Source organism: Gossypium raimondii, chromosome 5, assembly GCF_025698545.1.
Source record: "Gossypium raimondii isolate GPD5lz chromosome 5, ASM2569854v1, whole genome shotgun sequence".
Taxonomy (NCBI): Eukaryota; Viridiplantae; Streptophyta; class Magnoliopsida; order Malvales; family Malvaceae; genus Gossypium; species Gossypium raimondii.
In genome coordinates this window covers 13,759,253-13,773,012 of record NC_068569.1, presented here as the reverse complement: position 1 = coordinate 13,773,012, position 13,760 = coordinate 13,759,253, and the positions used below count along the sequence as shown (strand labels likewise).

Below are 13,760 nucleotides of genomic sequence, written 5' to 3'. Positions count from 1 at the left end.
AAGCTTATATATATTCTTTTCCGTCTCTCCAACAAGTGTTGAGAACAAATTTAAACCTTAGAAACAAGGTTGTTAGATGGTCTTCATGAATCTAAATGGAGATGAAAGATACTTTAATCATAAAATATATATATCTAAATGAAGGAGTAAGGTTTCGAGACCCAAACTTGAATGCTCTACATAACCTAATAATCAAATGGCCATGTGAATGTGATATATGCACTACCTATATCTATTACTTAAATCCAGAAATCAATCGCTTGTATGTACCCTTGTCAGGTTTAAACCCCATCTTCAACATTTCATCATGAATTTTCATAGCTTTTCTCATTTCCTTCATGTGGCAGAGCTCACAGATCATGATCGTAAAACTTGCACTATTAACCAAGTTCAACCCCGTCATATAATCAAACACCCCGACTGCTTCTTCTGCTTTCTTTTCCCTCCACAGCCCTTCAAGAATCGTGTTGTATGTCGTTACATCTAAACTTCCCTCCACTTTCACCATCTCATAATGCAATGCAACAACTTTGTCCATCTCCTTATTAAAGCAATAGTACTCCATCAGCAAACAACAAGGAACTGAATCAGGCAATAACCCTTTCTTTAGCATTAGATTCAAGAGTTCTTCAGCTTTTTTCCATTTCTTCCTTCTACACAGTGATGCTATGTATTTGGACAATTGGGAAGGACAAGGATGATGTCCTTGTTTCATAATATTCACCAACAATCCATATCCATCACCAGATTGATCTTCCTTACAAAGAACATTTGCAAATGCACAATAGCAACTGTCTTTTACCTTAATTCCCCTTTTCAACATCGTTCGATACATGTTTATAGCTTCATCTATTCTTCCGACCTGAGACATTGCCTTTAACAAAGATCCATAAGTATCATCTTGTAATCTAATGTTCTTACCACAAGCCTTCTTAAACATCATTTCAGCTGCATGTGTCTTCCTCAAATCACAAAGCTTTTGGATGATCGAATCATTTCCGAAAAATTGGCATCTTGGAAGGAATTGCTTCTCTATCATTATCCTCATTATCCTCTCCATCACTTCACTATCATTATATTTACAAGCCCCATCAAGTACTGAGCTATATGTACAAAAACTAGCATCAAGCTTTCTATTATTCATCTCATTTAATCGATGAAATGCAGCTTCAAAATCCCCATTTTTGCTATAAAAATCAACAAGAAGATCATAAATTTTAGTATTATAAATGCCCTTCTCCAGAAATTTAACAACTTTGTCAAAATTCCCATTTTTGCAAAGAATTTGAGCAACCAATGACCAAGAAAATGAATCAGGGTCGACATCTCGAATCATTGCACCTAAAAAACACCAAGCTAGTTTCACCTCATTTCCTCTCTGTAAAGCATCAAGCAGCTCATTATAAGCACTTATTGAAGGAGTAAAACCATAGCTTCTGATTTTCCTAAACACCTCAAATCCTTCCATAAAAAGACCCTTTTTCGAATAACATTTGATCAACGAACTTAAAGCAGTGGAATCAAAATTTGTACCTTTGCAAGCTTGAACCATAGAATCTGCAACTAGTGGTGGAGGATGCGACTGAATCAGGGAGTGTAAAAGGGGGTCTAGGGATGGGGAAACATCCGAGCCGAGTGAAATTCGGATAATATGGCAGTGGGAGAGGAGGTCAGGTTTAAAACCCAGATGGGTTTGGACCCAGTTGAAGAAAGAGAGAGAGAGATGGGGTTGATGTTGGGTTTTGCGGAGAATTTGGAGGAAGAGAGATGGGGTTAGTTTGGAGGAGAGGTTGAGAGTTTGAAGAAGGGGTGGCCAGTTATGTCTTTGTAAGAGAATGGATGAGACTTGGGAAACCAGCTGGGTTTGTTTGATTTGAGTTCTCCAATTAGAAGAAGAAGAAGGACGATTTGTTCTTTGCCTTGGTGTAAGGCTAGGAAAAGGTTTCATAAAACGGTGAGAGCGGCAGTGAAACTTCATTGGAGTTCAGTTTAGAGTTTACACTCTCCGTCGCTTGAGAAAGTACTTTTTTGGAGAAGCATTTTTTTTCCTCAAGTAGATGCATTGAATCGGGTTTGGGTAAAACTGTATCGATGGTCTTTGATTAGATGATTAGTTTATTATTTAACCTAAACTATCTTTTATTTATTTCAAGTTACATTTTAGTCACTAATATTTAAAATGTTATGTTTTAGTCACTTACATTATCGCATTGTAACATTTTAGTCACTGAACCATTAACGGTGTAAACAAAAATTTATTACAACACGATAACGTAAGTAACTAAAACGTAACATTTCAAACATAAATGATTAAAATATAATCTGTGACAAATAAAAGTGACTATTTTAGTTCTAACAAAATTTTAAAAATCATAAAGGAAAAAAAGAATATAATTAATAAATATAAATAAATAATAATACCAAGATAAGCATTTATTTATAAAATTAAATATTTAAACTAACTTAAATCTCATTCAAATGACATTTTAATCAATCTTTTACTTAGTTGAATTGATTTTTTACTAATTTAAATTTTAATTTTATAATATTGGTTGAACTGATTAAACCATTGATTCTCGATTTAACTGAATTAATCTAGTTTTAACACCCATGATTGGTCTCTGATAATGTATGAATTAATATCTATATTATTCTTTAATTAATTGATTAATGAAGTTGGTGTTAGTAACCAATTCCAACTCAGAATATAAGAATTAGAGAATCAGCTAAAATTATAGTTTTAAAAATAACTTATATTATTATAAAAATATTTTTATTTTTATATTAGATAAAATCGTTAAAATCAAAATTTAAATTTGATGGTACAACTAAAATTTTGTGGTATATATTTAATTTTTATATATATAAAAATAAAAAATGGATTATAGGTATTAAAATCCAAATTCGGTTTATATTTAAATCAGGCGTAACTTACTTGAGAAATCTTCCACCTTAAACGAATATCCAAATCATGTCTAAATATCGGGTAGAGGAATAGCAAAGAAACTCAAATGGATTAAAGTGGTGATTGATTCGGTTGGGAAGGGTGCAATTGGGTTTAAATTAAAGGTGCAATCGGCAATGAGCAATTAAAATCCAATTTCAGCACTTGGATTTTAATGACGTCTTTAATCATGTCGCTTTTAAAGGAAAATAACCTTAGCCAATTTTAAAGACTTGAGCTTCTTTCAATAAAATTTTTAGACAACTGCCATAGCTAATTCCTTTTAGGTTGCAAGTTTTGTTATTGAACAAAACGGCTTACAATTTGCTTTCTGTTTTTGTTCTGAAAGGGGCTTACAAATTGTTCAAAGTCCAGAAGGGCATATCGATAACACATTAGTGGTAATAATGCATCTCTGCTCAAACCTAGGGGTTTCAGGTATGGCCCACAACCTGGAGTTGCAGCAACATTCACCTTTCCTTCATTTAATATTGCACAACATTTTTTTCTCTTCATTTTCTAAGATAATATGGACATTAAGCATAACTCAATTAAACCAAAACTCAAAGCAAAAGTCCTCCTTTTGTCCAGCTCCAGTCTTTCACATACACCATTCCAGAACGGTCTAGTTTCATTTACGTATAATCTTTATGGAGTCCATTCCCTGAAAACCAAACCCCCTATCAAATATGTTCAAGCATCCACAATCTCCTCTGTTTCAGCAGCAGCAAGAACAAACTCCGGTTGTACTCTTTCAGCTTCGCTGAAGGTCCCGTCTATCGCATTTGGCTGTCCCAATGCCTTCAAGGCTAAATGTGCTGCCTTCTGCCCTGATATCATCATTGCTCCAAATGTTGGACCCTGCAAAATCAAACCAACATTTTGTCAATAACATTATTTTACTCCACAGGGAACATGTTCCTATTCACTAAACACAAGGATAAGGTTACCATTCTTGGGGCTCCGTCAATCTCTGCAACTTCCATTCCCGTAACAATCATGCCAGGCACAACCTCCCTGGTAAGTCTAACAATTGCATCCTCGGCAGTATTCATATCCAGTGCCTTCATTCCAGGGACGCTATCGATCATCCCAATACTCTTCAATCTCTTGACTCCGGTGGCTCCAAATGGTCCGTCATGCCCACAAGAACTGACCACAACCTTGGACTCCATCACGTTTGGGTCCATGCAAGATTGTGTGTCATGGTTCATTGACACCAAAGCCCAGTTTGTAACCACACCGGCGACTCTGTTTTCCTTCACGATCAAATCCTCAGCAGCCACAGCATTGAATAGCTTCACGTTAGGCCTTGCCAAGAGCTTGCTCATGACTGTTGAGGTGAACAGAGCTGCGTGCTTGATCACTACGTAGTCTTCTTGTTCATCGTACTGGATGCCGAGCTCGTCAAGGAATCTGTGAGCCGGTTTTCGCACAACCATGGCTGAAAATAGTTGGCCACCGAGCCATGCGCCTCCACCGGGGCTAACAGACTGTTCAATTATGGCGACACGGATGTTGGGGTTTTTGCTAATCTCGTAAGCACAGGAGAGACCTGCAGAGCCGGCGCCGACGATGATAACATCGGTGTCAGCATAGGTAATCATGTCCATCATGTAACGGCGTGTCATTTCACGAGCGACATAGGATTCTTTGATGGGTTGGAATTTAAAGGACTGCAAGTCGTAAGGAGGGGTTAAGGACATGGAAATGGTGGCGGTTTGGGAGGAGGATTTAATGGGAGTAAAGCGAGAAGCTAAAGGGGTGCCATGGAAGGATGACTTGTGGTCTAAGAAGGATGGTTTGGGGGTGGAAGACAGTGAAGTGAGGGTTGTTGCCATGGCTGCCATTGAATGGGTCAAAACTGTTTTTGGGGTGCGTTTGTGTGGTAAATGGAGGGGATATGGTAACGAGTATCAACTTGGGGTGTTATTTAAGCTTGTTTGCAGGGGGGAGAGCTGAAAATATCTGAACTGGAGTGCTGAAGCTGGATCAAAATATCTGCTCAAAAAATCTGAAAAGCAGTGATGGAAGATGGAATTTGAACGGTTCATAATGCTTGGAAATTTGCTATTAGCTTGGGATATGGGTATAATGGTATCTCCTGCTGCTAGGCTCCTTCGGCTTTCTTCTGGAAAATTCACAACCCCTAAACAAAATAATCATTAAGATTTCTTTTGAACGGACTGTAAGTTAATGATGGCGATATTAGTTACCGTTACGATTAAAATTAGTAAATGACAACAGAAAATGTAAATGACAGAAGAAATTGACCATTCACTAGTTAAGACATTAAATTAAAAAATATATAATAAAATAATAAATTAGTAAATGACAATAGAAAATGACCATTCACTAGTCAAGAGATTAAATTAAAATGTATATATATAATAAATATAATATTATTAAAATTTACTAGATTTTATTTACATTAATAAAATAAAGGTAAATGATTTAAATTTTAGAAAATGAAGGGCCACATAATAGGATATAGTAATTTTATATATAGTTTAACGATAGTTGTAGTATTAAAAAATCTTAATTTTACTTTATAAAATTACTAATACATATCATTTACTTTTTTATTTTAGGATAAATTACATTTAAGGTCACTGAATTATTAATAAATTTAAGATTTGGTCACTTAACTTTAAAAAGTTAGAAAATGGTCATTAAGTTATTGGAAAGTTTTCATTTAAGTCACTAGGTTGTTAAAATTGTTGTTGTTTGGCCTTCTCCATTCTCACCTCCAACACCGATTAGATTGGTAAACTTTCATTCATCTTCTACATATTAGTATTTTTTCTCATAAAACAACTTTGAACGTCACCAATATGCGAACCAAAATTCGAATAGCTTTATTCTTCAATTTTTGACATTGGCCATCAGATTTGTAACGACTCGATTTTAACCAGTGTAAAAAAATATGGTTTCGAAGCTGAATACCGTACATAGAGTTAGTAAATTTTTGAATGGATGATTTACATATTTAGTATGGAAAGTATATTATTGGATGGTCAGGTAATTGAATCGAGAAAGCGGTTAACTATAATATAGGGACTAAATTGTAAAAGTGCAATCATTATTAAGTTTTAATTTAGAAAATGTTAGAGGGTTGAATTAGTTATTCAACCAAGGGTCAAATGATTATTTAACCATTTGTATAACATGGATAGTGGAGTAATGATTCATCCACTCAATTTTTAATTAAGAAAGTTAGTTATGTATTATAACTATTTAAGTTAATTAAGTTTAATTAATTCATTAATCTAAAGTATATATATTTAAGCGAGTGAGAGAGAACAAAGTCACCATCTTTTTCTAGTTTTGTCGTCTAAAGCTTGAAAGAAAGAAGAAAAAAATTATCTTTGTTCTATTAGCCATTCGGTCCAAATTTATCAAGGTAATTTAAGTCTTTTCCTTTTAAAATTTTATAGATTTTAGGTCATTTAAGCTTAATGAAGTTAGCTCAAGTGATAGATTTTCAGATTGTTAAGTTTATATAAAGTTATCATTGTTGAATTTTAGTGAAATTGGAGCTTAATGATGATGAATTATAAAGGATATGTATAGATTATGTTAGGACTATATTAAAATGTTGTGAAAGGTGTTAGATTTAATTAGAAATTCAACTTAAGCCCTATAATTAATTTTATGACATTAAGGACTAAATTGAATAAATTAAAATTGTTAAGAAATTATACTATAAATTAAAATTTTGAGGTCTCTAGTAATGAATTATTGGATTTTGATTTGATGCTAAATATCAAAAGATACAAGCATTTCGGATAAAGGGACTAAAATGAACAAAATACAAACTATGTTAAATTGTTGTGTTTTCATGTGTTTGTGTGTAACTAATATTATTTCTATTGCTAAAGTCATCGTACGCGACTAAAGACGACGTCGGGATGTCAAGAGTTAAAGGAAGATGAAGATCGTAGTCGAGTAATCTCTAATTTAGTACGTGTTAATTTATATGTTATTATCCTATATTTAACTTATTGTTTAGTTTTTTGACTCAAAGTTATTATTAGTGAAAGTATGTTTTATCTCATTGTATGTTTCTTGGTGACTTTATGGTATCATGAATGCTAATAGCCATTCAAGGTATGATAAGTGATCAAGGTTAGTAATTTTGTTGTATGCTATGTAACACCCCTCGTCCGACCTGATCGTGGAGTCTGAGCTACAAAATGCTACATTCGTTGTTGGAGCAACTATAGTCAAATATACAGTAATAAATCTTTTACACGTGCAATCTAATGCCAAACACATTCAATTAATGTTAAACAATCAAATCTAAGTCTTAATTAAGCTTATGAAAGCTCTTTTTTCAACCCGAGCATGAAATGGGCCTAAATTGCAAAATTTTAAATATTTAGGACCGACATCGTGATGTCATCTCCCTCACATTTTGACATGGCCAAACAGTTTTGCAGCACCCCTAACTCGTATCCGTCGTCGAAACAGGGTTGCAGAGCATTACCAAAATAAACAGAGCAAATTCAAACATTTCATATTATTTAACATTCATGTCAGATAATATTCATAAAGTCCTTTATATGAGTCATCAAGACCCAAAACATGCATTAGAAACAAGTCGGGACTAAACCAGGTATTTAGAGAATTTTTCACAAGATCTCAAATTTTTTCAAAGGTGCAGGGGACACAAGCCCGTGTGGTTAGGCCGTGTGAGCCACACGGCCATGTGACACGCCCGTGCCCCAGGCTGTGTGGGCATTCGAAATAGGACACACGGTCGTGTCCCAGCCCGTGTACGTACCCGTGTAACTCTCTGACTTGGGTAACACGGCCAAGTCACACGCCTGTGTGCTAGGCCGTGTATAGGTGCAAGGGTCACATGGTCAAGCCACACGCCCGTGTGCCAGGCCATGTGATCAGTTCTGAGCATTCTGTTTTGAATTTTTAAAGATGCAATGGACACACGACCAAAACACACGCCCATGTGCTAAGCCGTGTATGACACACGGCTGAGACACACGCCCGTGTAGACAAAATAAGGCCATTTCCAAGCCATATTTCTCACCCAAACTTGCCTTTCACTTACATTAACACTTTAACACATTCACAAACCAATCCAAAACATTCAAATCCAACCAAAAATAAAGTCTTATACATGATATATCGCCTTATAAATCCATATATCCAAACTTGCCTATTTGACCAAAAATGCATATAAACAATACTTATAAGATTACTAACAAATTAACCATATCAATCTCACACTAAACATCCAAACATGATATAGCCTTATATATTTACACATCAAAACATATTCATCACAAGCCATTCCAATGGCTAAATTCAACCAAACACATACATGCCATTCTTGATCACTTTTAGCTTATACATGCCATTATAACCATTATAACCTAAGATTTAATTTACTTTTTTATACCGAAACGAGCTGATGGATAGTGTGAAGTATCTCTACCAAGCTTCCAACCCAACGAGCTTTCGAAGTACTATAAAACAGAGGAAATAAAACATAGTAAGCACTTAGTGCTTAGTAAGTTCGTATAACAGGAAATTAACTTACCATTCATTTACATTTAAGGTAAGCATACAAAAATGCATGGCTAATAGCCTATACACACAATTTCATCAAACATGTTAGTCAAGTATTTCGTGTGAATATCAAGAATCAGGGATGAGCTCATCAAATATCAAATTTCCATGTATTTTCAGATGTATACAGGTAATGTCTCATTTAGAATTCATCTTCACTTATATCAGAACTTTGTCCGTTGAACCATTTGAAATATCGATGGATACATAGGTAGTACACACAAAGTGTACAAATCTATAATTCGTCAATTCATATTCGGGAGTGCTCGTTAAAGTACATAATCGGGAAGCTCTCTTTCGAGCCATATAACAAGAAGCATGTGTGAGCCATGTAACGGGAAGCTTATCCGGGCTGTATAAAGGGAAGCTCATAAGAGCCATAATCGGGAAGCTCATGCGAGCCAATAACGGGTAGCTCCGAAGAGCCATTAACGAGAAGCTCCGGATAGCCATAAATCGGGAAGTTCGAACGAGCCATATCTAGAAGCTCCGGAGAGCCATTAATCAAGAAGCTCATAAAAAGCCTTTAGTTGGGAAGCTCATGAAGAGCCATATAACGAGGCGCTCATAAGAGCTACGGTGTGCCCACAACACATGCAAGATTACAACCGATCGGGATGCTCTGAAGAGCTACTGACGGGAAGCTCGCAAGAACCATATAACGGGAATCTCGAGAGGGCTAATAACGGGATGCTCTTTTAAGCTATGGTGTGTCCGCAACATATGCAGGACCACAATCAATACGGGAAATCCTGTATCCACCGAATTTTATTTGCTTAAACGGGACTTGAAATTTATCGGGCTTTGTCAGATATGTAGTCAATTTCATTCAAATATCAATTACATAATTCACATATACAACATTCAATTCAAACATATAAATATACATAATTTAATTATACGAACTTACCTCAACAATGTTCGTGTATACAAAATCAACTAATCTATTACTTTGTCTTTTCCTCGATCCAATTCCGTATTTGGTCTATTCGGATCTATACGAGTAAATTTAACTCAGTTTAATACAATTCATATTCAATTCAATTCACATTTTAAGCAAAATTACCATTTTGCCCCTATACTTTCACTTAATTATGATTTCATCCCTAGGCTCGGAAAATGAAATTCATGCAATTTAATCCTTATTCCAAGCCTAGCTAACTTTAACATGTAACATTGTCAACCCATGTAATTCATAAAATTCAAAATTTTTCCATAAATTTTACATCTATTCAATTTAGTCCCTAAACTACAATTTCATCAAAATTCACTTTACAAAAGTTGTTTATCTATCAACAACCTTTTATTTTCTACCATAATTTCATAACTCATACATACTCATCCATGGAAAAACCCTAGTACTTTGATAACTTTGCAAATTAATCCCTTAGATAGCTAAATTAAGCTATCACGATCTCGAAAATATAAAAATTACTAAAAACGAGACAAGATTACTTAGCCAATTAAGCCAAATAATATTTCTTGAGTTCTTTTCTCTTAGCTAAGGTTTCCATGCATTTTGATTTGGGAAAGATGATGATATAAGATGATATTAGATTTTTATCATCTTTAATTATTTCTATTTCCAATTTAGTCCTTTTCTTTATTTAATTTTCCATAGATGAATCATCAAACTTATCTACTTGTAACAACCCAATTTTGACCCTAATTGGACAAAGTGGTTTCGAGACCACAAATCTGAGTTAGAAAAATATTTTAATATTATTTTTAGTATTTTGCAGTATGTGAATTAATATGTGTGAAAATTTTGTATGAAAATTTGATCGTTTGAGTGCTTAATTTGATAAAATGACTTAATCACGTAAAATAAAAATTTAGGGGTCAAATCTAAAAGCACTCAATTGTTGTTATCTTTTAAAAATAGGGGTCTTAAATGATAATTAGGCCATTTAAATGATAGTGGGTGACTATGGACAACTTTATCCTTATGTTATATGAAATATAAATTATTTAATAAAGGTTAATAAGGTAAATAAATAAAATACTACTATGTGTTAATTAAAAACAAAGTAAAAATTCAATTGTTATCATCCATGTTTAGCCGAAACTAGAGAAAAGAAAGAAGAGAAAAACACAAGCATAGATTCAGCCATATTCAAGCTTGATTTAAGGTTCGTTTTAGCTCGGTTTTTGATAATTTTTACGTTTTTGAGATTGTTGCTTTAGCTCGGTTTTTGATAATTTTTACGTTTTTGAGATTGTTGCTTTGAATACTTCAAAATCCATGTCTTAATTTTGTGAATTGTTGATGATTTGAAATGTCCCATTGATGAATGCTTGAGCTTTGTGATAGTTGATGATGAAAAATGAAAGATATGTGAAAGATTAACATGTTTTGTCTTTGAATTTTTGGTGAAATTGAGTAATTAGGGCTAAATTGTGAAATTAAATTTTTGAGGGACTAAAATGTGAAATAAATGAAATATCTGGACTTGTATGAGCACTAGGTACATTTGGCCCTTGTATAGAGTGGACAAATTTTGTGTATTTTATGTTTTATGCAATAGGGACTAAATTGCAAAAAGTGTAAATGTTAGGGGCAAAATGGTAATTTACCTATTTATGTGTTTTTGGACTAAATTGAATGTGATAATATTTAAACTATCTCATTTTGAATATATTTAGATCAATAACCAAAGAAATCAGAGTTGGATCGGGGAAAAGCTAAAGTCATCGACTAATCGTCCGGTTTCGATTTTACACTGTCCGAGTTAAGTCTATTAGCAATTAAAAGTTATTAAGTTAATATTTATACATGTATACTAATTATATTTTGTGTTGAGCTATAACTAAAAGTATATTGATTGAATAAATTTTGAAGTATGGATGATATTTATATATATAGCATATTCAGTATACAAGTATAATCTTGTATAGATTTATGGGTTGAAATAAAGGTAAGAAATGTATATAAGTACAGTTGATATTCGAATAAGCATGTATATATACATGTAAATTTCTTATCTTGAATTTAGGTAAGAAAGCTATATATGCATATGTTAGATTCGAATATATATGTAAATACATGAACAAGTCTTGAATTTAGATATGTGTATGAGTATGTATATATGTGTATGTATATATATATGTGTATATAATGCTGGAATATATATACATATATATATATATAAGTTCTTGAATTTAGTTAAAGTATGAATGTTGTATATGTATAAATTCTTGATTTTAATCAAAGGTATGTATAACATATATATTAGGTTCGAATATATATATATATATATATATATATATATATATAGATATATACATGTATAAACTCTTGGATTTGATTAAAGATATGTAACTCATGATTGTATATGTAGTTTGAATAGGTATATATATGTGAGTTGTAATTTATATGTATATGTTATATTCAGTATGAGCATGCTTACATATATGTATATGTTCTTTTATTGAATTTAGGAAGGACATTTATATAAGTTTATATGAGACTCGATTATGTAGGTATACATGTATATGTTCTTGTAATGAATTTAAGTATGAAATTTATATATGTATATGGAAAATTCGATTATGTATATATATTCATGTAAAAGTTTTTGAATGAAATTGAAGGTATGAAATTATTAGTTTGGATCATTATAAGGTGATCGAATGTTTCAGACTTTACGTCTAGCAACTTTGATGCCGGTGAAAGATTTCAGACTTTATGTCTAGCAGACTTAATGCCAGTGAAACAATTCAGACTATAAGTCTAGCAGGCTAAAAGCCGGTGTACTGAATCAGGTTTTAAAACCTAGCAGGCTAAGTGCCGGTGAATCTGTTTATATTATGTGTTTAAATATGATGGATATGCATATGAATAATGTCATATGTATTTGAAGAACATGTATATACATTCGGTGATAATACTTGTTAGGCATATGTATATATGCATTCAACTATTCATGTTTAAAGTGTATATACATTCGGTGATAATATTTGTTATGTGTATAAGCATTGGCTATTCATGTTTAAAGTGTATATACATTCGATGATAATATTTGTTAAGCATATATGTATATACACATTTGGCGATTCATGTTTTAAATTGTATATGCATTCGGTTTTAAGTGTTGATAATTATGTATGCATTTGACTATATGTAAATGATATGTAAATGTATTTGGTTATAAGATTTTGATGAGTATTTATATATACAATTGGTTGTATGCATGTTGTTTATATATATATATATATGTACTCATTGATATGAATTCTATGAGTTCATATATTTGGTTATAAATAAGATGAATATGAATAGCAATTATTCAAATGATAACATATATGGTATATTGCGAATTCATTAAGTGTACTAGGAAATTATATAATTATTTATATATATTTTAGTTATGCTATAGACTTACTAAGCTATAAAAGCTTACTTTGTTTGTTTATGTCTTTCATTTTTTTTAGACTTAAAGATCAAGCTTCAAGTTCAAGGATTGTCAGCAAGATCATCGCTCTATCTACTGTCTCGGTATTAAAATGTTTAAATTTTAACTTATGGCATGTACAGGCTAGATAATATTTTGAAGGTCGTACTCCTATATATATTGTATATGAGATTAATAGCCATACGAAAATGACTTATTTTCTTATGGTTCATTTGTATTGTAATGTCTTTGTTTTGTTCAAAATGGTCAAAAGAGAAGTTTAAAATTTTGCATGTTTAATATTTAAAAAAAAATTGAACTTTAATGAATGTCTGTTTTGATTAGTAATGCCTCTTAACCCTAATTCGACGACGGTTACGGGTTAGGGGTGTTACACTACTAACTCCTCTTAATGGTCTATTTGCCATATAAGGACATCCAATTTTGAATTTCATAGCTATCTAATACTTATAGCTACTAGAACTCAACTTTGACATTTCATGCAATTTGGTCCTTTTAACAATTAATCATGTAATCGGTAAAATTTTCTTAATGAAATTTTTATATGATATTTCTATCATAACTCAGACCATAAAATAACTTTAAAATAATTTTTCTTACGGACTCGGATTTGTGGCCCCAAAACCACTATTCTGATTTTACTGAAAACGGGCTGTTACAAGTTTGTCACGCCGTGACCTCAGGCCACTTGAAATCGTGACATGACTCACTATCGGTCAATGTTGCAACAAGGTAGATTGGTTGTCATGATGTGGACTCTGTTTTTGGTAAAAATAAACCATTTGGTGTAATACCCCGAAAGTTTTTAC

At 32.7% G+C, this 13,760-nt stretch overlaps 2 protein-coding genes across 2 annotated transcripts; both read right to left on the bottom strand.

Moving 5' to 3' along the window:
• Nucleotides 1–109: 109 nt before the first annotated feature.
• On the bottom strand, nucleotides 110–2,066 carry LOC105769361 (pentatricopeptide repeat-containing protein At4g21170). The gene has a single exon (XM_012589946.2). The coding sequence runs from the start codon at nucleotides 1,976–1,978 to the stop codon at nucleotides 236–238; it is 1,743 nt and encodes a 580-aa protein (XP_012445400.1). The 5' UTR covers nucleotides 1,979–2,066; the 3' UTR covers nucleotides 110–235.
• Nucleotides 2,067–3,214: 1,148 nt separating this feature from the next.
• Nucleotides 3,215–4,886, bottom strand: LOC105769824 (thiamine thiazole synthase 2, chloroplastic). The gene is made up of 2 exons (XM_012590712.2): nucleotides 3,895–4,886; nucleotides 3,215–3,805 (listed from the first exon to the last, which is right to left on the bottom strand). The coding sequence occupies exons 1-2, from the start codon at nucleotides 4,792–4,794 to the stop codon at nucleotides 3,638–3,640; spliced, it is 1,068 nt and encodes a 355-aa protein (XP_012446166.1). The 5' UTR covers nucleotides 4,795–4,886; the 3' UTR covers nucleotides 3,215–3,637.
• Between the last annotated feature and the right edge of the window lie 8,874 nt (nucleotides 4,887–13,760).

Coding starts and splice junctions, on each gene's coding strand:
- LOC105769361 (XM_012589946.2), bottom strand. CDS start 1,978: ATGAAGTTTCACTGCCGCTCTCACCGTTTTATGAAACCTTTTCCTAGC.
- LOC105769824 (XM_012590712.2), bottom strand. CDS start 4,794: ATGGCAGCCATGGCAACAACCCTCACTTCACTGTCTTCCACCCCCAAA. Junction 3,806..3,894: donor TTGACGGAGCCCCAAGAATG/GTAACCTTATCC, acceptor TTGATTTTGCAG/GGTCCAACATTTGGAGCAAT.